The following is a 27412-nucleotide window of genomic DNA, read 5'->3' as shown; positions in this document are numbered from 1 at the left end:
TAGCCTGTTTATTCTGAGTGCTGCTGGTGAGCTATTTGAACTGGCTGATCTTTTGAACAATGATTCCTATTGGACTGTCACTTTCCTTAAGTAAGACATCCATGACCCTTTGACCCCCCCACCCCCATACCCTCCAGATAGAAACACACACACACCAAAACTGAAAGGAAACGGAGTTCTGCCTGTGCTCTTGAATATCTTTTTCATCTTGTATTATATTGATTTATTTTACTGCTTATAACCCTTTATCTCTGTGTGGGAAAAAAACTGCATTGCTCTAGAAATGCCTCACAAGACAGGGGAGTAGAATAATGCTTTTATGCTACACAGAATTATTTTTTCTATTTTTTATTCATGACTTACTGGAGGCTTTTAGATATTCACATTAAACAAGAAATAAAAACCTCTTTTGTTGATTTGGTCACAACTCATAACCATGTGAAACTAAAGATGATGGGTCACAAGTTTGACATCCTTTGTTTTAAGGGGTCAAAAAGTGGTAAAAAAAAAAAAAGACTATGCTATTTAAAGCTAGTAGCTACCATGGTGGCCTTGTGCTTGGGTCTCAAACATTTAGAGGATGTAAACAAATGTTTAATCGGGTGAATCCATATCAAACATATTCAACAACCGCTGTTTGTTGAACTTACAGTAAAAAGTCGCATATTTACACATGAAAGGCTGCAGACAGAGCGATCGATGACAAGGCATAGAAAATATACATAGTTGGTTATTGTGCAGTCTCTCTATGTCGTCGCAATGAACACAAAATGCTAGAGATGTAAAACATCTACGAAACAACCCCTACTAAAACCTGAGTTTCACATTAAAGCAAGACGGGTTCAAGTATCAACTTGTCACCACTACAGGAGAGCAACAGTGTGAAATGCAGCTACAACACACGTGATTTGGTTTGAAAAGGGTTCTGAAATGTTCAGAAAATGAGTATTAATTAAAACAGATTAATACTTTGAGACTTATTAATTGATTAATTACTCAGACACAACATTGTCCTGCGTTTAGTTATTCGATGGTGCAGAAAAAAAATATTTCAGGCAGAAAAAAAACGTGATTACACTTACGCTTGATACAATTTGTTACAGTACAAAATGATATTAAAAAACAACCTTTTGGATTGACTTTATACAAAACAGTTTACCCATCATGTACTCTCTCTTCAAAGTTCTGTACACCACTTAAACTAGACAGTTGTCTCTATTTTAATGCCAAGACTTACAGTATTCCAGTCATTTTATGGGTAACTCTATTATGACTGTCCAAGCATAATACAATCATGTAGCCACATCAGTGCTCAAGTTGAAACTGTTCAGCTGGAATGTCTTCCAGCACACGAAACAGACTCAAATAAAAGGGAAATAACTCTTCAGTAACTGATTTTCAAGGTTGTCTTCGTAAATAAGATATCCATCATTTAAGTGGTGCCCACTCTGTTAACTTATTTTATCAAAAAAAGGGTTTTAGGACAGGAATTATTTGTGTAGCAAAGATGATTTCTCCGACATCTTGGAAAGGAAACCCTTCAACACTTCTCCTTCACATAACTGTGAAGCACTCCTGTTGTTTAGTGCTCGTTAGTAATCATGGTCATGACTTCATACATCCACTGGTTTGCATCCACTGATTTTGAGAGCTTGTAAAATACGTAGCCATTCAGAAACTTAATTGAATTGTTAGAAATGATGCAGCGAGACATTTATTGCCAGTACTTGAACTAACTTTTCCAATCTTGAGTGGAGAGCATCGATCCTGAAATTCTGACTCGGGAAAACATTTTTTAGACAGCTGGATATCTGAAAAGACAAAGCTGCAAAGCCTACAGCGTCTCTGCTAAATTAAAGTTGGATAACTTATGGCCTCCAGCTGTTCACAATAAGGCAAAAAGACACTAACATAAACAAATGCTGAGATATCTGATACTAATTACACTTTTGCAAGTGATGGATTCATGTACTGTGTGTCTGTTTTAATGTGAAGGGAAATTAAAAAACAAATGTCTTCAGATTAGGGATGTAGCTGGGAATTAAGACATACTGAGGTCATTAGTACCCTGATGCACGCCACACCGCCCTGACATCTAAATGAAGATCTCAAATGTTTTTAACAACATGGGTATTTTATTTATTCAGTTAAAGTTCTGGTCTAAATGCTGTTGATTTATTTATTTGTTTGTTCGCCTAAAAGTAGTCCAATTTAAACAGCTTGATTCTAAAAAATACCATGACCATGTGTACGTTTGTATTTGTAATATCCCTGCAGGTTGCTGATTCACAAAAACACACAAATGAATACAGAGCACTTGACCTCAGTGTCCACAATGGGAGCTACGGTTCAGCTGGATTTACACTGCAACATCCCTGTAGAGTAAAAACGTGTTTGTGTGTTTGTTTGGCTGCCGGTGACCAAAGAGAGTGCCTTCATCCTCTATTGTTTGTTCTGTTTCAGCTTCTCGATGTGATGACAGAGTTTGAGTGCCGGGCCCAGCTTCAGTCCCATGTACTTCATAATGACATCACTGCGCAGCAGCATCAGAGCTCTGCCATCAATCTCCTGCAGAGAGAGGAGCACGCTGTCGTTACAAACACTTCCCGTGTGGACAATTCCATCAAAATGACTTGATTAACATGCTGAATGGTGGAAGTCTGATTTGCCTTGAGCAGGGAGACTACCAGCTCAGGGGGAGTGTATGTAACCAAGTGGCCGCACGATACAAAACAGTGAATGAAAACTAGTGTGGTCTGTTAACGTTTAACAAGGACGAAGAAGACAGTTTAAATGAAATACTCACGTGTTTTCTAAATAGTTCCACGTGCGGGCCGAGAGTTTGGGGGTCCGCCTCTTGGACGAACCGCATGACCTCATCAACTGACCAGGAAGAGGCGTCGTTCGCTGAACCCTCCTTGTCCTGTTTCAGGTGGTCTGAGCCTGTTGTTGAGCTGGCTGCTAGAGAGAGTGTGTGCAAGAGAGAGGACAACCAAATCAAATTAATACCTTTATCAAATAGTACAACTTCTGCTTATGATTGAAAACATATCTTTTAATTTTGTACAAAAAGATTAGGCCAAATTAAAAATATATGGGGGGAAGTCCCATTTTAATTAGGATGAGCTGCTCAAAAATGTACCATTTGTTAAGAAAATTGTCAACTGGAGGATGGTGCTCTGTTAGGGGAAGGGATCACCATCCTCTTCTGGAATTAATTGAGTTTGGAGCAGGGGGGCATAAGTCAAAATAATACACTCTTAAAATACAAACATAAGGATATTCGGCAGTGTAAAAGTATTTTACAAAATAAAATAAAATCATTGTCAACAATAATTAGATCCCCTACCCTCCACTCGTCTGGGCGGACACATCTGGCCGAGTTCAGTCGGGTTGGAGCTGACGCGCCGTAGAGGTGGCGGCGTGTGTGCGTGTCCGGGGTAATATGGCCGCTCCTTCTTTGTTGCTCTGTAGTCCGATGCGGTGTGAGGGGGGCGGGTGATGGGAGTGGGATCCTTTGTGGAATCGTCGTTGGACCGGCCGTTCTCAGGCTGGGACAGTGGTTCTGTTTCAAGAGAGGTTGAGAGATGCTGTTAGTGCTGTGTGAACACAAACAGAAAACAGAAAAGATGCTGACCTGTACTGGACTTTGCACGCAGCCAAATAGAGACTGCCTTATGTAGGAAGAAGAAAATGTCTAAACTTGTTAGCTTATCAATAGAAAATGTTAACTCTTTTATCTGCATTTAGATCGAAATCTGCACAAAATACACCAGAGAGTACGGAGAAGTCTTCAGAAATTTTAAAGAAAATCCTGAATCCACAGTTCAATCTAGATCCGCACAAAATTTAAGCAATTTGTACTGTATCTTTGACATAAAGAAAACATAATTGAATTTGTTTCATGATGTTATTGCTCAAAGTAAGTGAGCCCACAGCGAACTCCTCTAACCTTCCCTCTTTCTTAACATTTTTGTTCTTCACTTTCTCCCGTTACAGTTACTCCGTCCACACATTTGCCCACCTGACTTGGTCCTGTTGTAGAAGCCTGTGTTGTTGCTGAAGGGGCTGAATGGCTGCGAGCTGAACAGGCTGTCACTCTCCAGATGTTGGCACATGTTCTCCAGGAACCGCAGCACGGAAGACGTACTGGAGGCGGAGGGCAGCTTCACGTATCGGATACCGTGCTCTGACCGCACTGGGGGGGGTACAACACACACAGCTTTTAGTCTGTGTGTTCACACACACACACACACACACACACACACACACACACACACACACAGTATGCATTCAAAGCTTAAGGAAAACAGCAGATGGTTTAGGGTTACCACCCTCCCTTTATAAGCACAAACCCACTTTTTTGTCCCAACCCACACCGCAATACACCCCCCCCCCCAAATACCCAAGCCAAGCCTGCACAAATCCACAAATTAAAACCCCCCTCCACACCCAACCTCACCCACAGCCTTCCCAATCCGGCCCCCCAAGGGAGACCCAATCCCAGCATCCCAAACCAGGTTAGACGCACATGTCATTTCTGATTACAGACACAGTGCTCACATCAGCTGCTGCCACAGGCACTGTCTTTTATTCCTCCTCTTTCCCCTGTCATACACACACACACACACACACACACACACACACACACACACACACACACACACACACACACACACACACACACACACACACACACACACACACACACACACACACACACACACGACCCATGAGTGTGTGCTTAAACCAATTTCACTTGGCTGATTGCCTATCCAGGCTGTATAAATTAGAATTTATCTAGCACTGCTTTTCAACAAGTGAATTTTAAAGGAACAGTGCAATGTTTGCTTTCTTGCCAAGAGTTAGATAAGAAGATTGACTCTGCTGCCAGCAGCTAGTTGGCTTAGCATAAAGACTTGGAAACTGGTGGAAACATCTAGCCTGTTTAGCTCTGTCTAAAGGAAACAAAATCTGCCTACCAGCACCTCTAAAGCTAATTAGCACACTATCTCAATTGATTATCTTTATGAAAGAAATATTTTAAATTACAAATTATGACTATTTCTTGGCAACCAGCAGACTTCAGGATGTTACTGCTCATGGCCAAGAAATAGTCCACCACATACTCCACTGTAATATGGCGAATTATCATTTCAACACTTAGATTTTTGTAAAGAATGAAGACACAAGATATAGTGGCGACCTGATAACCGAGTGGTTAGGGCTAGGTCAACGGTTAACCACAGAAAACATCTTTGACCAGTTGTGCAGGTGAATTTACAGTCTATATGTGTATTTAACATGGGCACTCATGTTAATCAATTTCGCTTTTTTTTTTTTTTTTCATTGAGTCAATGGAGCGCCAGAATAAAAGAAAAGCTCCTCTTTCACACCCTTTTGTGTTTTTTACTTAAAGATTACCTAAAAGGTATTGTCGGGCAATCAAAAGCAAAACTGACATCCCTCCTTAGGGTGCATACCACATGGGTGCATATGCTCTGAGCAGAGAGTCCCAGGTTTGATTCTCAGCTGGCTGGACCATTTGCTTCCTTACATTCACTTACTCTCTGTCCCCACTATTCTGCTCTCTTTCCACTGTGGGTGCCAAATAAAGGCATAAAAGGCCCAAGAAATAATCTTTAAAAATGTTATGCTAAACCAAGCTACTGTACAACTCTTGACAAGAAAGCAAATAAGCAAAATGCTGCATTATTCCTCTAACAGTATGTATTTATGTGGTCCAACTTCCACTGTAGTAGTTTTGAAACAATATGTTGATTAACAAGCTCATTTCAATTTTTTAAGCAAAATGCCCAACATTTCCTGATTTACTTCTCAAACATGAGGATTTACTTCTTTTATGTGTTTTATATAATTTCATATCAACTACATGTGAGTTTTTAGTCGGACAAAACGAGCACCTTGTTTGCTGTCCGTTTCGTTCAGAAGGAACACCCCGTGGTGTTCACTGTATTTACCTCTGATCACCTCTCCTCCTGTGTGGGACTGGCTCTGTAGGAACGACAGCATCACGGAGGGCTGGTAGGTACAGTCCACGCAGGCCTGGACAGCCTGCTGAAGCACTGCGTTGACTGGAGCTGGACCGAAGTGGTCCGGGAGCTGCTGCACTAGCTTTCTGTCAAGGCGCGGGCCATAGTCACCGTGCTTGTTTACATAGACACACACTGGAATGACACAAAGAGACGGAAAACATGAACCAACCTAAACATTGTTGGATTGTTTCTGTTGACTGCTGAAATCCAACTAGAATCGACCCACAGAGAGTCAGTTGTATCTGTTGTCATATTTACCTGTGCAAACCACATTTGAGCCGTTGCTCTGGTTGTTGTCTGCTGGGACGTGTCCGGAGCTCAGTCTGGTCTCTGGAGGTGGAGCTGTGACTGCTGGTGCCCCCAGAGATTGCACCACCTGGGGCTTCTTCTGGAGCAAACAACAAACAAACCCGCTCTCATTAACTCTCTGTAGCCTACAAAGGCTGTTAGTTAATGATGGCTGTATGGCTGTATTTTAACTCTTTCACTGCTCCATGTGAACGGCACATAAAGCAGCTACTAAAGCAAAGCTCCTCATTTATGGTGAGTAAACATCCTCAAACTCCTCCCTCCCTTAAACGCTCCACCTCTGACCTCGTCTCCTCTTTATCAAAATAATTTCTGCCATAATACATATAAACATAAAATGACAGGGTCACTGGACCGCAGCATAACAGATTACAACTCTTGTGACATCTCACCTTAATCTTAGGCTTGGGCCCTCTCTTCTTGTGTGGCCTGGGGGCCAGTTGAGCCTCAGAGCTTGTTCTGACAGGGCTCTGTGACGCTCCATTTGATGCTGCTGCCGCCGCAGCCTCGGCCGCCGCCTTCAACAAAGCGATGGTCTGGGATTTGGGACGACGACCTCGGACACCCTTGCGCACAGGCAGGGGTGGCAAGGGGTTGGGCAGTCGGTATGAGGTCTGCATGGAGGAGGAGAAGGAGTTGGAAGAGGAGCGACGTGCCGTGAGGGAGGCTGAGGTGGAAGAAACGGGAGCGAGGAGCGCACTAGGGAGGGTAACTGGATAAAATGGGATATGAGAGGGAGAAAGATATTGTTATTCTTTGTGTGATGCACATGTTAAATTGCATTGCACTAAAAATGACCTGCAGAGGAGATTTGTTTTGATTTTTCAGAGTCCTCTGAGATTGGCAGGTCCTTTGTATTTAGCCCCTCCTTACAATGAAATCAGAGTCAAAAGTCACAAACCCCCAGAGACCCGCCTGCGGGACGATTCCTCAAGCTGTCTGCTTCCAGCAACACAACAAAAATAGTGATTCGTTTTTAAATCTTTTTAATATAAGGCACTAGATATTAGAGGCCAGTCTATTGGGAGTTCAAAAATCTGATGACAATATATCAGCTAATGCTAGTTTTTTAACACAAACATATCACATTATATCTTCGTAAGAATGTTTTGAATTTGGTTATTAAAGAATTGTGAGCTAGATGATTGGGGGAGATGAGTATAACGGTATAATGCAGCCAATAAAACATACAAAAAACTATGGTAAACTATAGTGGGCTACAATAAACATGAAATGAAGAAGACTATGGTGCGAGTAAATCAGTGCTATGGAGTAGTTAAGCTACTGGTAATGTTGCACCCTTAAAATGAACCGTCCAACAACACGTCCATCTTCGTTTTGCAACTTTTATTTACAAACCCCCCGGTTAAGCACAAGCACATTGTGCCTTCAGCCTGCATACATCACGTTCTCTCAAAACTCTCTTAAAGCGACAGCGCTTTCTTCTAAAGGGTCAGTACACCAACTTTCTTCCCTTTACAGTTAGCAAGCATAACTACTGAAGTCAAACAAATATGAATGAACTTAAACACATATTTAAAGCAAATTATTTTACATAGACACACTGATAGTAAATTAGCAAGAAATATGAATTGACATATTTCAGTGTGCTACAGTAAGCTTTTTGTAATGCGAATCATGTCAACATTTTTCAAATGTTTTTCAAAACATGGCACTGTACTAACTGTACTAACATTTGTTATTACTCATCAGCTGATCTGCACACAGACACTGATACTGGCGTGTATATTAACAGATTTAGAGGGAAAATATTAGAAATGGATTATTAGAAATACCATACTGGCTTATTCATAAATTTAAACAACTAACATACAGTATGTAAGTGTTTTTAAATAGCTGCTTTGGTTGAACCAAACAAGGGTTTGTATATGTGAGCTTTAAAGTCCCTAGAAGTTCTTTGTGCTGACTGTGGCATATTTTTGCATGGAAACTGTCAAATTTTACAAGCTTCCAATGTTGGATAATTACTTTTCTGGGTACTGTATCAGCGATAACCTTCAATTGGCTGATAATATTAAGCCTGGCCGGTATATCAATCAGACTCCACTGCTGTTACAATCCAGCATCCTGGTGGTCTTGGGGTTTTGGTGCGCCAATCATGTCATCATAATGTCCCAGGTTCAAGTCTAGCTTTGCTGCATGCAATCCCTCCTCCTCCTACTGTCCACTATCCAAATAAATGAAAACAAAGCAACCTGCTTGAAGGCGCTTCATGAATCACAGAAACCCTCCAATTTCTCAAGAAAGAAATATTATTACAAAATGCCAATCAGCTTAGGTTTTGAAATAGAAAGAAAGTGACAATAAAGTCAGAAAAGGCAGACTATAGTTAGAAAAGGAAAAAAAGCAGTGGCACCACCACCCCGCGTGACTCTGTGATATGATCACATAATCATCATGTTTGAAAAAAGAAGAGCGCAAATGAGAGAGAGAGAGAGGGAGAAAGATAACCATCTCCTATTTCAATACCAACATATTGCTTGGTTAGAGCAGGGGCCTGAGAGTGCATGTGGAGGCTCTCATGGGGCCGAGGCTTTCATTAGAGCCTGCTTGACTGACGCGATATGGAGAGACTATAGAAGGTTTACAGTAGTCTCTGAGGGGCCGGCCGGGGCACCCTGAAAGCTGCTTAATTGGGAAATGAGAGAAAGTGGGCACAGAATAGAGTAGTGTTTTGTTTCAGAGGGTGAGGTCTCACTCGCTCACCAGGAGTGGTCACACAAAGCGTGCTCAAAGATGAACAGAAACACTAACCTGCAGTGCACGCAGCGGCACACTTATTCACACCGAGCTAGAAGCCATAAGCCCCACAAAGGCAGATCAAAATTTGTTTGCAGGGTACCAATCAGTATCAGCCGGTTTTAATTCACCATGGGAAATCTGAGTTGGGGGGGGGGGGGACTTCCTCTGATCTTTCCCTGTTGTAAAAAGGAAATAATCCATTCACATTATGTGACAGACACCAAAGCAACATGTGCCATTTCCACACTGCCGATTAATGTCACACTCTTCCGTTTAGTTTATTATCACTTTTTTTTGTAAAAGTCTAATCACCTCTGCATTTTTTACTGCAACTTTCAAAGAAAATCGGCTTATAAATGCACTTCATTCCACAGTGGCTGACAGAATCATATATATTCTGTATCCGCTTGTTCAAGCGCCTCAGCGAAGAGGGGAAGTGATATTTACACTGAGAGAAATACTCAAACCTAAGCCTCTGTGTTTTGCATGGCGGCACCATTTCATCAAATGGATATATTCTAAATGTTTTGCATCATTTTATACACTATTTCCCCAAAATACATTGTGACATATCTGTTATCTATGGAAACGTGTTTGGCTGCACAGACTAAATAACTGAGCCAAAACTGGAAGGCTGCTTGTATGAAAAGGGTTAAAGTACAGGTCGATTTAATGTCAGCTCCTTAACTCCTTATTTGACCCACTGTCAAAAAACTGAAATATTCCATTTGAAATTATATAAAACAGAGAAAAGTAGCAAATCTTCACATTTAAGAATGGGACCAGCAAATGTATGTTTTTGTAGAATTAGACAATTATGCAAATCTGTTTTCAATTGACTAATAAATTAATTAACAGCTCAGCTCTATATGCAGGCAACCATTGTTTTCCATTCATATCTGTACTAAATGAAAATCAACAGTTTCTGCCGATGTGGTAGAAAAGACGCATCTGAATTTGTAAAACACAGCAGTATGGTTTGCATAATGGTTAGATGTGATGTCAAATGTGATTTGTAGCATGGCTAAAATATGCAAAACCATTGATGTAAACAAGTGTATTATATTATACAAATCTAAATCTGCTTAAAAATGACAAAAAAGAAAAAAATTATTATTATTCGTCTGAAAAAAAAGTTGAAAAAACAATTTGAGCATGGCATCCCGAGCATGGAAACGGTGCAACAAAACAGACATATGGTACTGATCATGACTATATAATTCCAACTCGACCCGTTGACCCGTGTAAGCTACAGCTCGAGGAAACGTGCGTGTGTGTGAGTGTACGTGCACGCATGAGAACGGGGTCGTTGAGAAGTGTGTCCGCTGTCTGGGGGTGGGGGGAGGGGCTCCACAGAGTTCCCTCTCATCTAATTACAACCACCCCCTACACCCCCGACCAAACAGTCCAGTCAGCCACACACACACACACACACAGTGATTCTGACGCCGCATGAATTTCATGAAGTGCAGATTCAAGTGTGTGTGTGACTGTGTGCAGACTGCAGAGAGAGGGAACTAACTTAAATAGCTTCATGTCAAAAAGTTTTTAAAAAACAATGTTTTCCTGCACAAACTCTTCGGCGTGGCACACAAACAACAATAATATCACTCATGTTCTACCGAGACTTGTATGGATGATGACTTCTGAGCTGCTCGTTTAAGTTCACGTACTAAAAAATAAGAGTGCAAAGAGTTAGTGTACTGAAAACAGATATCCACTAATCCTTGCATGAGCCTTTTGCTAACTAATTCCTGATGCTTTACACACGCACACTACAAAACGTATGATCAAAAACACATGGAGCTCCAAACATAATTGGAGCCAAAAATACTGTTAGGTCTGCAGACTTTGAATCTCTCTGAATAGCAAAAGCCACTAGTCTCTTACAATAAATGTGAGCGAATGCAAGGCATTCTAAAAGGTCTCCGTGCCAAACAAAGAAAACAGTGTCAAACTGTAGCTTTTATCATTAACACCAGGGTAGGAAACTGCTACACATGTGAGATGACGTGCAACTTTTATCTGAACAGCAGATTTAAGCTTTCACTTCCCTTTTTTAATGTTTTACCAAGACACAAGCACAAAGGCAAGTATGAGTTATTTTAAGTAAATACTCTTTTCTATTAGCTATTCGAGGACAGAATTATCAAATCTTAACAAGAAATGATTTCCAACTACAACTTCCTGATTTGACTGAATGACTTTCAATGTGTGCAGTATTCATTGATATTCTAGGGAAGTTTAAGTGGAAATAAAATCATATAATGCATAAAAAGGAACAGAAATACTTCAACACAAAATATTGTCTCATAAAAAAACCATGTTATTGCTACTTAAATGTGCCTGCACATCACTTCAGTATACTGCAACTGGTAGATCTAATCCTAACACATCCTTTAAAACACAATCCAGGGAGAGATAAGTAACGGTAATGTAAACTGTAAGCCTCACAAGAAGTTTCGTTCTTTCATTTTAGTAAAAAAGTAGACAGAAACGAGTTGGTAGACATATCAAACTCACCAGGAAATCCCCTCCAACAATGTAGAACTTCACTGCTACAGTTGTGGCTTTTGTAGTCGCAGCAGCCGCAGTAGTAGTAGTAATAATAGCAGTGGAGGTAGCGGCAGTGATAGTAGTAGTAATGTCCGTAACAATACTACTCCCTCAGTACAGTCGCTTCCTTGTTCTCTCTTAGAAGAAACTCTCTCTCTTTGGCGTTTCCTCTCTCTGACAAATTTTTTCCTCTTCCTAACTTCCTCTAAAATACTCTCCTCATCTGCACTTCATTGTCTATTTTCTGTCTCTCTATCAGTCGCTTTCTCAGGTCTCTCCGTGAGTCTCTCCTCTCTTTTCTCCCGGCAGTAGTCCACAACAAAGCCCACGCTGCTGCTTCTGCTTCTGCTGGTTGAAGCCGCTGCAAAGCTTCCCTCCCAATGAATGAGCAGGAGGAGGGGGGGGGGGGGTATTTAATTTGCATAGGGGCTAGGGAGGGGTAGAGTGAGGGAAAGAAGAGTGGGTGGGTGTGGTGGGTAGCGTGGGAGGAGGAGGGGGGGGGGGGGGGGGAGTTGAGCCCTTTATTCATGTTATCTGTAGGCCATATCGACAGTCTACATCAGTCACCTGCTTCTCAGCAAGCCCCCGGGGGAGGCAGAGATGATGGGGGAGAGGGGTTCACGGTGGGGCTCCAAGAGCGGATGGGGGATGGGGGGTAAAAGGTTAGACTAGATCAAAAGAGTCCTGATTGAAACGGGTGAAAAGGGGCAAACTCCTGGAGTTGGTGCACACATCAGCAAGCTTTCCCTCAACATGCACACACACACACACACACACACACACACGGTCTCTCAGCCCAGAAGGAGTGTAACCCTAGACTATTCAGACATTCCCTGATGAAAGACGGCCAGGTCCAGCTCCAGGAAACAGTTGCCCAGTCGGATATCACCCAGGCTCTGGAACAATGTGGAGCAGAGCAGTCAGAGGAAGCCTGCATGGGAAAAGTCCCTTCAGTCGAAAAGTTCTTAATCTGACAAACTAGCTCTAACGTTTTCAAGAATGAAACTATTTTGCTATCTGTGAGTACAGCATGATGCTTCTTAATTAGATATGGCTTACAGATATATATTTATTTGACTTTGCTTGCATTCGAAATGTATCTTCAAGTCTACTCTTATCAGGACACCAACCGAGAATTGGCTTTGTTAAGTCTATGAGATCCAAATCACACTGATGGTTGATGATTTCAAAAATAAAAGAAGAGCTAGAAAGTTACACTAAAAGAATGCACTGATATTTTTTTTGTTTTTCTATTACTAATACCTGAGTAAATTGTGTAAAAAAAAATCCTCATTTCCCACTTTGTTTCTGTCTACATGAATCAAGTATTTAGTAAATTAAATTGCATGTCTACAAGTTCATTATTGCCCAAATATAGAATATAAAGATAACAAAATATTATTTTGCCTTAAATAGTAAAAACAACTATCATGTGTCTGTATCTGCTAAAATACAGAGATGCTTTGTTATTCTATGCATTATTCAGAAAGCACCATTCTGCATTCTGACCCAGTTTAATATCAACATAGACAAAGGCAAATCACACAAAATGTAAAAAAATGTATTAAAAAAAAACTATTTTTGCATGATGGCCTGAACATAAAAGGGAAAATAATTTACACATCCAATCCTCTGTTACTTCTTAGAAAAACGTGTCGCAGGGTCACATGAGGACAATTTTGATGAAAGCTAATTAGAAATTTATAAATGTAATAGTAATTACAGAGTCTCTCACATGTGCGGCTAATTATCAGCTCATTAACGCCTCAACTAAGCCCTACTTATTCACTTACTCCCATACAAACATAGCTGTCTGGTGATTAACATTATCCTGCTGGCAGTAGTGGGCCGTCAGGGCCAGCAAGGCCTTCTCTGCTGGCCTAGACAGAATCACATTTTCCCATTATCTTATTTTCTCATTGCACAACTGTCTTCCTCAGTTGCTCTGCTTCCAGGGCAGCTTGTTTTAAGTAGAGCTTTTATCCAATCAGATTTCACCTCTGTGTCTCTAGGTAAGAACAGAGACCCAAGCCTGCAGACTCACAAGTGCATCCCTTTGCAGTTTAAGTGAATGGGGACGATATTGTTGATTGTCATAGTCTTCAACCAATCAGATCTTTAGTTTGACATGTTGGGCGTATTATTTGACGTGTCAGAGCCTTCTAGCTGGCCTAGCCATACGTGATTGGTCAGTGGGCTAACGTGACATGTTGGGCGGTGACAATCCCAATATCTGCTGCCTCTGTCGAGCGGACATTTTCAGCCCTCAAACGCATTCAAACTTATTCAAGAAATACAACTGGGGAGGCTCGACTGTCTTCACTGGCATCCATGAATCGAGAAGGACTTCTGTTTATATATTATTATTTGTACAGCTTGTTTTTATGGATTTTTGTTTGATTTTATATGTGATAGGAACCATTGTTATGTCCAATGTTGCACTGGGGACACATTTAGTCGGTGCCAGTGTTGCCAACTTGGCGACTTTCTCGCTAAATCTGGCGACTTTCCGAACCCTCTTGGCAACTTTTTTTGTCAAAAGCTACTAGCGACAAATCTAGCGACTTTTTCTGGTGTTGTTTTGACTCTGACGTGAAAGCACGTATCGTTCTGCACTGTCGTGAACGAGCAGCGGGTGCTGCCGTGAGCCGCCCCAAAGCACTCACAGGCGGCTACTCTCACAGCAGCCTCGCGCAGCAGTCCCAGCTGCAGTCAGAGCAGAGAGGAGACGCACTCTCGGCGTATTCGTGTATCTGCACTCTGCAGTTAGTGTATTTATAGGTGTTGAGCTTCATTTTTACATGAAACAAATAATAACCGTAGCTGTGGCGTCATAATGAGGTGTTTCAGCTGCAGGACAGCAGTGAAGGCCCAGGTATAAAATGCACGGCCCGCCACTGCCTGCTGGGGTTTCTTTCTATTTACCTACAAACTCCACCTACACAAAGAGTAAATCTGTCTACTATAAGTAAGTCTCTCTGTAAGCAAAGAGCAGAGGCTGGCTTCACAAAGATAGACTTTGACTATGTGGCTCAAATCAAACTACTGGTAAAACATTAGATAGACGTATTAATTAATCTGCTGCACAAAGCTCTCTAGTTCTGGACTTAAATACAACTAATTTGCCAAAAATTCTGAGTAAGTCAAGACTTTTTTTTTAAACTAAAAAAACCTGAGAAACCGCATCAAACCGCTCGGCTTCGTTCTCTCCAGCAGAAAAATGTTGTCTTTTTGAAAAATTCAACAGTTACAAGAACTTTTTACTGGGAAAATTCAGCGGAGACTGTAACAGTACTAACACCTTCCAGTCATAGGAACTCTCAGTGCAGCGCAGACCTGCAGCAGAGCTGAGCTGCTGTGGCTTCTTAACGTGACAGGACGCAGCGCTTCTGTTTACTCATCGGTAAGATTCAGGTTAGTTTCTAAAAACAGCCTACTGAGCTCTCTAAATAGTCTTTCTTATAGCTCCCTGCATTTAGGTAGATTTAGTTAGAGATTTAGGTAACCAAGATAAGCTTAGGTTTAAAATAAGTCAGTATTTATTCTCATGAAATAGTCATCTAGACTAATCTGAGAGTAAAATTGAGCCTTGCCTAACACTACAGACTAATCTAAAATATCTTGGTGAAACTGGCCCCTGGTGAGCTCTAGAGGCGGATATGGGGACGTCACATCATGACAGCTCCCTTTACACACATGGATTAGTATTTTGTAGCCAGGCAGTCTTGTATGGACCGACATCGGAAGCAGACATCAATGTCTCTCTGGTGTATCGATACATAAACCTGACTGCCTCACTGCCCCGAGGACTGAGAACACGTAACTGCTGCCATCAATCAACAAAGTGGAGGAAACACAAACAAACACACACACACACACACACACACACAGGAACACACACTTCCCATTAATCAAGAATGGTTGTTGGTCTGGGTTATTCAAAGCCCCATGTTTCCTGACCAGAGGACACCAACAACAGGGTAAAGGGGAGGAAGTTGCTCGATGGGAGCTAATGTAACGTAACAGCAAACATGAGGATGGTTGATGTTGACTGAGACATTTCTCAAAGTGATTTTGATGGATATCAAACATCTAAATATATATATATATATATATATATATATATATATATATATATATATAAAGAGCCAAACTTTGAACATTAAGCCTAAGCATTAGTGCAAATCACATCTTGATATACTCCTGTAACCGCTGAGCGTAATTACCGTATAATTATACCCTGGTTGATAATTAATAGTTCAGTACGGCATTCACACTCATATTATCAACCAAAGCTGTAATTTGCCAGACACATAGAGGGAATGTTTTGCCTGGCGTCTATGGAAAAATTAGGAGCATATAAAAAAAGAAACAGAAGGATTATCTGAAGGGGACAAATGTGCACATTTGATAAATCTTGAAATGGTTATTTAGAGAAGCACTTTAAAATATTTTTAAACCAGATATTTTACAAGCATTTAAAAAGCTGATAGCATATATTTCTTGCAAAATGTCACAGTGAACTGAAACGGCGATAGCAGAGAAAAACACCTGCAAATGTGTTCTAAACAAATATTAATCAAGATAGTATACATGGGAATAAACGGAGAGGTTACAGCCTCACCAGGTCATTTAGGATGACGGCAGCTCCAGCTCGTCTTATGATTGTGTAGCTTTTGTTTTAAAGTGTTTTCATCACCTGTTTGCTAATTTTACTCCAAAATTTTGTATTTCTTCTGTCTATTTTATGTATTTTCAGTATTGTTATCTGTGTTTAGTATTGTTTTTATTATGTTCTCTGCAACCTTTTATCCTGCATCCTGGCCAGGTCTGCCTTGCAAAACAGGTTTCCAACCTAAATGAGCCTTTAAGATATTAAAAAAATATTGATTTTATTCTTTTAATATGATTTTTATAGAATCAGACAAGCATCTGAGCTTTCAAGCTGTTTTTCACTTATAACAATTACAGTTACAACCTGTCTATAAGTTGCAAAAAAGCAAAAAGATGCAACGCCTAAGATTAATAAGAGCTGACATGAAAACATAAATCTATGATTAGATACAATTTTTACATTTTTTTGTTCCTTATCTAGACAGACTGTTTTCCCGACAACCACATAGTTCTACAGAAGGTCACAAAACAGAGGCTGTTTTCAGTTCAATTAAATGACATGTGCAAACACAACTCTATTCAGAGCCTGAAATGTGTTGTTTCTGGACATACATGACTAAATCTGTGCCTCTGTGGGAAAATCAGTGATTGCCGGTTTGCTCCAAATGCCAAGCTGCCTTGCCACATCTTTCAAAATCTTTCAAAAAGGCAAAACGGAGCTAAAAACAGCCCAAACAATCACACGTTTAAAAACTGCCTGTGGTTATGTAAAGGAGTGGAGTAATATACGAGAGACAGGCCAGGAACTGGAATCTATTCCAGCAGACTCGCTGAATCTTCAGAGAACTCTGCAGCCTCAGTGTGGAGGTGGAGGTGAGAGCTGCGGGTCACAACCCCACCAACAAGGACAACCAACTCAAACCAAAACAGACAGAGGAAAACAAAACATACAGAGGAGATTCACAAATGAAAATCTGACCTCAACATTCTACAACTGACTTGGTTCTTCCTTTAAAAACTTGTTTCAGGGGAAACCAGTGCCTACAAGATGTCACACAATGGCAGCATCTTCAAGTATTTATCCTGTTACGATGATAAAGGAACTAACACTTTACTAGACAATTACACCGCCCATTATACACCGTTATTTCATGATACTATATAATTACTTTTAATAATTGCTATCAATTAACGCACCTAAAAATACATCCATGAAATCAACCAAAACATTTTCCTTCTTTGTAAGATTTCAGAAACATGTGACTTTATTGATTACAATGATCGATCTCAATCTCTTAAATCATTTTTAGCAACTTGATTTCACTATTTAATTTTATAGCAATAATTAGCTCCCTATTCTGCTCATCACATTGCCGTTGTCTGCCTAATAACTTTTATGTTTAGCAGACACATCAACTGAATCAGTAATTATAATTCAACAATATGTCGTACACTGAAATAGGTCACTTACTCATGCTTATACTTATTTATGTCAGTGACATTTTGATTGCAGGATTTTTACTTGTATTGAGTATTTTTACACAGGTATTGCTTCCTTGACTTCATTGAAAGATCTGAGTACTTCCTCCACCACTGGTCACAATTTGTCACATATTTAGTCAAATGCTAGCAGGGAAGCAAATTCTGATCGACTGTTTGAGACACATTGTGATGTCAAGTATTAAACTCAACCCATTTTAAGGACAACGACAGACTCAACAAGCTCTGAACAAGGCCTCCCTGTCTTGATATTGGCAGAGAAATATGACACCCAGTACCGGGGATGATGAAGTGAGAGCACCGAACAACTAACAGCTGAAGTCAACGCTACAGGTATGCTGAGCTGTCCGTTACAGCGGCGCTTCTCACATGGGGGTGCATTAACACCTAGGGGTACTTTTGGAGTGCCGCAGGGGGGGGTACGGTAGATTTCATTCTTTTCAAGACTCGATTACTGTAACTCCCTTCTCTCTGGCCAAAAAACAAACCAAAAGTCACTCTCTCGCCTCCAACTAGCTCAGAACACAGCAGCTTCTCACTGGTTTTAACAGACGACATCACATCACCCCAAAACTGGCTGCTTTTCACTGGCTCCCTGTTCGTTTTAGAATTGATTTTAAAATTTGACTGATCACTTTTAAAGCACGTATGGGTCTGGCCCAAAAACATATAGAGGAAGTGTTGACCCCTTATGAGCCAGCTCGCAGCCTTAGATCCTCAGGTGGATCCTCGCTTTACTGTTTTATTTGTTGAATTCACAAAATTATTTTACAAAATTATTTTATTTATTTCTTAGTTTATTTTTATTGTATTGACTGTTTTATTTCCGTTTCATCTATTGTACTGATTTATCCGGGTTCAACTCTTACCTTGGTTGTCATGCTTTGTCGTGCCTCAGTGTTGAGCTTTCTGTTGTTGTTATTATTGCTTATAGTTTCTGTCAAAGCACTTTGTAAACTTTGTTTTTAAAGGTGCTATATAAATAAAGTTAGTATTATTATTAGAATTATTTAAAAAAATGTTGATTAAACAGTTTTTAGTCATGCATAATTCCTGAAATTATAATAAGGATGCTATAATTAATACAATAACAATTTGAATTTAAGTGCGATTCAGTTTTACTTTCTTCAATGCAATCGTTAGCTGACGTAAACTGATAACTGCAGCAACAAACACAAAATGTTTTGCGCTGGTCAGAGGGTACTTCGCTGGTAAAATATTTCAAAGGGGGTACATTGTTGAAAACCACTGCATTAAAGAGTTGGCTCAACTATGTTCTCAGCATGTAATAAGGACGCAGACGCATCTGAATTTATGCTCTGCTGCCCTCTAGTGGTGAGAATTACATAATGTAATTTAAAGATCTCTGATAAAACACCTGTCCACCCTCAAAACAAGACCACCAAATAAGTCATTGTGATAAATTAGCTTACGATTGAGGCATTTGCAACAAAATATATGAAATTCACAATTTCCAGATGGCACATTGTACACACTACACGACAATAAAACATGACAATCAAAGCAGCACTTACAGAAATTTCCAGGCGGCTGCAAGCTGTGTTTTGTTAGGACACACCAGCCGACGGGGAAGATGTCTCTGGAGTCGAAGGGGCACCAATAATCAAAGGCGCCTCGCCAGCCGTCAAACATGACGAAAATCTCCTGACCTCTGACCTCTCCAACTGTGGCGGGACAAATCAGGTAAGGGTTCTTTCTGTCCACCGCTTCCAGCTTCATACCAGGCTGGAAGTAGTTTTTTGCTGGGCTGGCTGGTTCCTGAACATACACACACACACAAACACACACACACACACACACACACACACAAACGTACACATAATCAAGCAAATTAATACTGTACAATCACAGAATTGCTTGTATCTTGCAAGTCTTTGAAGATGCTTACTAATGAATATACACAACTTTAATCATATTTTGTTGAAACAAAACCCTGCTTTCTCCACATTGTGCAGTAATAAAAACTATACTGTATGTATTGACTGGCATGCTGCTGTGTCTGATCCAGTGTAAATGGCATATGAATGGCTCCCCCTTGTGTCTGTGCTGATTACTGCAATAGAAACAGTAGAAAAAGTAGAAAACTACCATTACATGTTGTTAAGTCAAGATTTATAGTTGTATCAATTATGATCCCAAGCGTATAGACAACAATCTGCTTTTATTAGTAGGTTTAAATATTTGAGATTATGTGGGGGGTTTTTTTTGCACTGTTTTAATCATTTAATAGCTGGAGTTCTCAACATTGACTGTGAGAGGATTAGGACACCTGGAAAAACAGGCCCCATTTAATACTGTCTCTGTCACTCTTTTTCTCATGAAACGAGGAGAAACCTGACAACAGATCTGTCAATTCATTCTGACAACTTCAAATGTTGATCAGCTACAGCAAAACGGAAAGTACTGTAATATTACTATTTCGTCCAGTCGTCGTTACCTTTTTAAAAGCAGAGGCAGGGGCCATCTCTGCTCCACTCAGCGTTCTTAGGAGGAACATAGGCCACGACGAAGCATTCATCCTGAAACCTAAACACAAGGCCAGATTTATTAAATTGCAGACAGAGGTTGGTGTTGTCAATGAGCAGGACTTTCCTATGTCAATACTGGATTTACATATGAGTTTTGCATCCGTGTGACTCGATTTGTTTGGTATTTGCTTTGCATTTGTTCTTACAAAGCTAAATGGTCAGCTGTTTCTCCAAACTGGGAAAACAATCAAAGATCTGGACAAGCTCCACTCAGAAATAAGGCCTCACCATCCTGAGAATGACATGATGCCCATTCACTAATTATATGATAACGGTTTAAGTTGTCCCAGCCATGACAGTGCGACAGTGAGCCAACAATACCAGGACGCTGAAATTGAAGCAGCTAAATGGAATTCAGCCATCATTTATTTTAGTTATTCACACCGGTGCTTTACCTACCGTGACATGTCAAAAAGGTCAGTCTCTACACACCCACACAGTCCTGAAAAGAGGTCTCATCAGTGAAAATTGAGTGAGTGGGTTTGAGTGTGTCGGGGGCTTTAAGGTTCAAATGATGTCATCACAATATTATATCTTTAATTCACTGTTGGCTTCCTCAAGTGTTAGTGTATTTGAGAGGAAATATATTTTAATGCAGAACTTGTGCACTTATCTACAAGAGGAGAATGTTCTGTGTCTTAACAGGAAGTTTAGCGCTTGTTTTATTGCACTTCAGTGAGTTTTACTTTTTCTTCTCATTCTGGTCTTTTCCCTGGAAGGCACAGAAAGCTTTTATACAAGAGAGACCTTGTGACTTCTTTGTCTTTCTACAATTGCAGGGAGGTTTGGGTATTACCATGTCTGATGTGTTGCAATAAAATGCTTAAAGACAGTCCCAGAAAGTGTGGTCCTTGTTAACCCACTACATATCTATCACATTATGAATAACAAATTAGTTTGAGACAATTATTTACATATTTCAACTCTCAAACAAATGTCATGTAAAAACAGACAAATATCTGTCAACTCACCCAGCGGTGGCTGCAGCATGTCTCCGTTCCTCTCGCAGGTTCCTATTGGTTGGATGTCTAATGAGTCGACCAGTCTCCAGAAGTCGTTGGTGTTGTCACTTCCATCCAGGCGCAGGCGGAGACGAGTACCCATCATGCCCATCACCGTTGCAATGCACACAGAGTTTGAGTTGCGAGGGTCCCACGCTTCAAGCTTCATACCTGCTTTAAAGTCATTAGAGGGGGGGACTCTGGACTGCAGAGGGAAACACAGGGACATTCAGTCACTATCATGCAATGTGAGGACACTTATGACTGGAAGACCCATAAAAAAATCTTTAAAATGGGTCATAAATATATACTGGCACTTAAAAAAAACGACCAAATCTTTTTTATAATAAAGCTGGGCGCTGACAGGAGCAAATCGACCGTTTGTTTGGGACTATTTTCCGCCGTGGCTTTACAGCACCAGCTTATTTGACGATATATATAAAAATAAGCTTCCATATGTTCATCTTAATGATGAAACATGTCACTCACAACAACGGAACGGCTCATTGATGTGTTTTTAGTCTTTGGACAACAATGTAGCTGTATGGCAGAGAGGAATATCAGGCTTTATCTCCACAGACATTAGTTGGAATGTATGTATTGTTGATTTTGGTTATTATTGACAATAAGAAAAAACTAGAATATCACCAGACTTATCCTTAAAACAACACCTTTGACTAAACAACCACTACTTACGAAACATTAGACATGCTTGTCCTGACTCTGGTTCATGGCAGACTGTATCTATCATTGACAATATTACAAAAATACAAACATTTGAAAAAGAAACAATTTAAAGGGAATGAATGACATGGGACCCTGAAAAGCACCTTAATAATCATTACCTGTTTGAATGAAGTAGGCGATGCTGCAGTGGAGGATGTTTGTCTCAGATAGTCTTCCCACCTGAATGGTTCTAACAACAAAAACAACCAACTGATTAATTAAATAGCGGTGTAAAAACATGTAACAGAAAACAACGTAAAACATTTTAGAGGGAATGTCATTGACCATTTTTGATAAAAGGTCTGATTTTCTATTTTATTAAACCAATAATAACTTTTTTGGCCACTTGAGGGCAGCGGAAACAAACTGAATACAACAGTGACCTGACTTTAAGCTAACGTTAGCTTTGACGTTTATATGGAGAACTTCCTAACATTATTTACGGAGCAGCATTAGCATTCATTTGGACTAAAGTTAAGTCGAATACTCAAGTTTTTAACTCTTTTATGCGTCTCTACTGTGGTCTACTGATGGGAATCCGCTAGACAGATAAACGCTCGATAAAGTTTGACGCTCGCTGCTTCTTCAGTTTCACCGGTGTTGACAGTTGGATCTGTTAGCTCATCTCCATTACCCTGTTTTTTTATAACATATAATTAATCATTAAAAAAACAAAAAAAAACGATGGCAATGTTTTTAATTTCAGTATATTGGGATTTAGTTACTCCATATCAATACCAGGATATATCAATCTACTAACCTGTACCAGCTTACTACACTGAACACCAGTGGTGGAAGAAGTAGCCTAGTAGCAATAGTGGTCTAAAGATGCTTCAGTAAATTACTAAATACTTTAGCAAAAGTCCTAAATTCAAAATGTTACTAAAGTACAAAAGTACTATCTTCAAACTATACTTAATGTATCAAAAATAAAATAACTCATGCGGCAGAATGTCTCCTTTCAAAGTGTTATATTATTATAGAATATTGTATTATTCGTTTTTTAACACTAACAAATACATTTGAAGTTTTAGATACTTTGTATATTACTAAATAAATAAGTGGATACTACTGTATTGTCATATAAGCATAATACATCTTATTTCATAGTAGAGAGTAACTAGAAGGGTCAAATAAATGTAGAGGAGTAAAAGTACAAGTATGTCAAACTTGTATTTAAGTACAGTACTTTAATAGATGTACTTAGTTACATTCAATCACTGCTCGACACATAGTGCACATATCTTAATATTGGATTTTAGTACGTCTTCTATTTTATAACATTGTTTTCATGATTTTTTCTTTTCAATAGCTTCCATGTAATGTGACCCTAACTATAAATCAATATCAAAAACAATTACTACACTGGACACATACAGCATGGAAGCTATTGAAAAATTGCTTAATCAAACAATAAAAACTTTTATTTCTTAACGAGCACATAAATGTATATAGGCCTTGGGCATTAACCAAACTACTGCTACTACTAAAACTACACACAGATGTATTAAAGTAAATCATAAACATAGCAGACCTAATTGTTGGGATGTTCAATGGATTGCAGCGAGAGAGAGAAATGCCCAGTGTATGCTTATTTATACCACAGCTGCTAAATCTGCACAGTTCAGGAAGTTGAGAAGAAATATGCAATTAATAAATGATAATGAGGTGAAGGTAATCTCTGGGGGAACTGCTCATCAAAAAGAGAAAATAGATTGCTGATCACTGTTAATACAAGTACTGACACAGATGTAGCTGGATTCTATTTTTAAAAGGTATTAACTAAAAAGGATTCTGACTCTCAATGAAAGGATCAACAATGAAGAGAGAAAAAAACCAGAGATCAGAGATGCCAACCATCAGATTTGTCGAGGGGAGATCCTGCTGTGATGCTGCTTTGTCTCTCTTTCTCCTCTTTTTGATCTGAAATCCACAGATGATTGAACTGCTCATCAGAATCTGGGAGCTACTGAAATACAGACTGTAATTAATGTGAGAATGAAGTCATAAAACATGTGATTGGAATAGCTCTGAGAAAAAGATGAACACCCAAAAATTCGAATTATGTTTTTTTTTTTTTTTTATCTTTCTGTGTTTGTTTTATGATCAAACCGGCGTTTAGGCCTATTAGTACATGTGAGAATCAGCCTTAAGTACGACAGTGGCAGTACACTGTGGAGGCCTACCTCTGTGTGGTGTTCGGCCCATGATGACCAAAGTGAAACGTGCAGCTGGAGTCAGACAGAACGTTACCTACACAGACACTGGAGAGGAGACAGAAACAGTCCGAAAACGTCAAAATGCACAGACCCACTGTAATGTATGCTGTGGGATGGCGGGTACTGTTGTTTCATGTGATATTTCACAGCATTGCCAGTAAAATGAAGGACAGGGACTTTAGATTCAGAACTCGAACACACATCTTTGACACACATCACCATTAAGATTATAAACCTACATGCAAAAGTATTTCTGTGTTTTCCCCTATAGCTTTGCATCAGCTTCTTGTGTGCCAAATACGTCTTTTTAAAATACTACTGTTGGTTTATAAAGCACTGAATGTTTTGGGGCTAAAATGAATGTATACAATCTGCAATTTCAATATCAGTCAAAGTATAGTCGCTTAATTTTTTATATTTTGGAAGATGTTTTTTTCAAAATTGTTCAGCCCTCGTCTCAACTAAACACAGATACGTTTTTATCCAACACATATGACAAAACTCCCAGAAATTCCAGATCTGCTCAAACTCTGTTCTTACAAATCAAAGCTAAAGACTTTTCAGTTTGCCACAGCATTTCGCTAAAGTAAATTTAGCACCATTTATTCATATCTTGTATTGCACTGTAACTATTGTGTAATTTATATTCTCCTGTTTAGTCGTATTCTAGTTTAGCTTATTCATATCTTCTATTTACTGTACTCTTTTGAAACCTATTCAATAATGTGTTTCTTATCTTGTCTAATCCCATTTTTAAGTCTTAAAGCACTTTGAATTGCCTTGTTGTTGAAAGGTGCTTTACAAATAAACAGGCCTTGCCTTTTTCTCTATGTAGTAATATTAAACAGTGGTAGTTTTGTTTTAAAAGGTCAAGTCTGGTGATATTTTTCTTGCTGTCAACAAATCCAATGAAAAGACCAAGACCAACAATGAATCCATGGCCAAAGCCATCGTTGTTGTTCACAAACGATTAAAGACACAATGAGCCACACTGCTGAATTTACGTGTTCTATCATTAGCATTAACACACACACACACACACACACACACACACACACACACACACACGCACACACTAAATATTCACTAGAGCACCAAATGTGTATCATTCTACAGCTGAAAATAGTCCCCAACAAATGCACCATTTCACAGTGTCCAGCTGTGAAAGTAACTTAAAGCCAATATTCCATCTAAATACATTACCGTCATCCTTCCTGTGATATCTAATCTGATACTCACAACTTGGATATAAACACATGATATTCTATAATTTACAAAAACTTTGCACATCAAAAATAGAACAGCCATGAAGGATGCATTAAATCTCAATAAGAACATCTTATCCTATTAATAAATCATATAGATAAATAATTACCCCATATACACATTTGAATGAAGAGGTTCAACGTCCACGAGTTTGCAGCTTTGCTACACAGCTAACATTTACTCCTGATGTGCTGTACAAATTATTAATCAAATAAAATTGTTACCACACTGTTTACGCTGAAGTTCTGGCCTGAACATTGAGGTTTACAAACCCTCCCAGCATGGTCCCACTCCCTGCCAAGTCCGCACATAGTGATAGCTCAAAACTGAAGCAGAAAAATAATCCACATTACCAGAGCATCAAAGAAAAAATGATGCACTCTAAAGTAAATCCAGAAATTCAAAGGTTAAAATCCATCCAGAAGCCAGACATTGTCTGCTTCGCCATGTGCTTGAAAATCTCAGCATCTGCAAAGCATTGTGGCTGACCCTCCCTCTGAAGACCCCTCTCTGTCTCTGCAGTGAATCCCATTGAGTGGGAAGAAGCCATAAAGATTCCAAGCTGCCATAAAAAGCCATTAAGACGTGTGGATGCGGGACGTCTGCTGGCCGACATGAAAAGGATTCTCTGCTCTCCGCTCGGCTGCAGATTGTTCAGTGTTTGCACTGGTCTGCCTGTCTCGCTCAAGAGGGTCAGACAAAAAAAAAAAAAAATGCCCAGCAGACCAGGAAGCACTTAATTTTTACAACCCCCATTTACCACTAAGGCACTCACTTATCTGGGATCAGTGTAATGTTAAAGGTAACGCTTTCTGTCAAAGTGTTACTGATAGTAGATTTTCTCTATCGTGGGAAAACATTTGGATGAAACTTTATACTTTACTCAAAGATGTTTTGTAATAGTGATGCTAAATTTGAATAACAATAAAGTATTCATACTGCATTATGAAGCATTTTACTTTTTTACAATGTTCATTTATTGTGTTACTTCACCAATTTATACATTTCACCTGAAGTTATGTGAAAGACATAATGTTAGAATGTTAGAATGAGGGCTGTAACTAATGAGTTATTCCATTAAGAAATAAATAACTAATAATGACTTTTACAATCAATTCATTAATTGATTAAGTCTAAATGTCAGAAATCTGTGAAAAACGCCCATCGCAAGTATAGAGCCCAAAGTGACAGATTCCAATTCCGTGTCTTGTACCATCAACAGCCCAAACATATATATATATATATAAATATAAAATTGTTTTTTTTAATAAATGTTCCTTTTTTAGATGTCTCCAAATACCTTGTTTTGTACGATCAACAAGTTCAAAACCTCAACATATTCACAAACAATCACATAAGACAAAGAAAAGCAGTAAATCTGGATCAATCAGATGATTAACTGATTAGTTGAAGGACAGAAAAAGTTAGTTAATTAATAATACCTAAATGGCATATATTTGCTGGTTCAAGCCTCGCACAGTTTTTTGCTGCATTTCTTTTCTTTTTGTGACTGTAAACTAAATATCTTTAGGTTTTGGGAAATTGTTAAGACATTTTATAGACAAAAATATGAATTGATTAATTGAGAAAATAATTGGAAGATTAACTAATAATCTTGGAAGTATGTAATATGACATTATTGCTTTAAAAATGTCTAAAGTAAAAATGTAACTATTACCAAATGTATAATGATATAAAGCAGAGGAAAGCAGCAAATGCTGACAAAGCAGCATTTTTTGCTTGATGATGAATTTAAATGATAATCGGTCGTCAAAATAGTTGCTGATTGATTAACCAGCCAGTTGTTTAAGCTCTACTTGATATTCTATTTACAATTAATTTAAATCATGAAG

General features: G+C 39.3%; 1 protein-coding gene across 1 annotated transcript; it reads right to left on the bottom strand.

Annotated features, from left to right (window-relative positions):
* Nucleotides 1–332: 332 nt before the first annotated feature.
* scml2 (Scm polycomb group protein like 2) lies at nucleotides 333–24297 on the bottom strand. The gene is made up of 13 exons (XM_076077994.1): nucleotides 24261–24297; nucleotides 23932–23997; nucleotides 22194–22264; nucleotides 21319–21553; nucleotides 20257–20345; nucleotides 19334–19577; nucleotides 6758–7077; nucleotides 6315–6444; nucleotides 5982–6188; nucleotides 4025–4198; nucleotides 3350–3565; nucleotides 2807–2961; nucleotides 333–2568 (listed from the first exon to the last, which is right to left on the bottom strand). Exons 1-13 carry the CDS (start codon nucleotides 24280–24282, stop codon nucleotides 2443–2445), a joined length of 2055 nt encoding a protein of 684 aa, XP_075934109.1. The 5' UTR covers nucleotides 24283–24297; the 3' UTR covers nucleotides 333–2442.
* Between the last annotated feature and the right edge of the window lie 3115 nt (nucleotides 24298–27412).

This window comes from Anarhichas minor, unplaced genomic scaffold (assembly GCF_050575085.1).
Source record: "Anarhichas minor isolate MPS153535 unplaced genomic scaffold, ASM5057508v1 ptg000062l, whole genome shotgun sequence".
NCBI classification, from domain to species: Eukaryota; Metazoa; Chordata; class Actinopteri; order Perciformes; family Anarhichadidae; genus Anarhichas; species Anarhichas minor.
This window is presented reverse-complemented; position numbering and strand designations above follow the sequence as displayed.

Bases quoted from the DNA above. Each gene is read 5' to 3' on its own strand.
- scml2 (XM_076077994.1), bottom strand. From the start codon at position 24,282: ATGGGCCGAACACCACACAGAG. The intron at 20,346-21,318 runs GTGAGTTGACAG...CCTTGTGTTTAG, and splicing joins CATGCTGCAGCCACCGCTGG to GTTTCAGGATGAATGCTTCG. The intron at 6,445-6,757 runs GTGAGATGTCAC...TGTTTGCTCCAG, and splicing joins GGCCCAAGCCTAAGATTAAG to AAGAAGCCCCAGGTGGTGCA.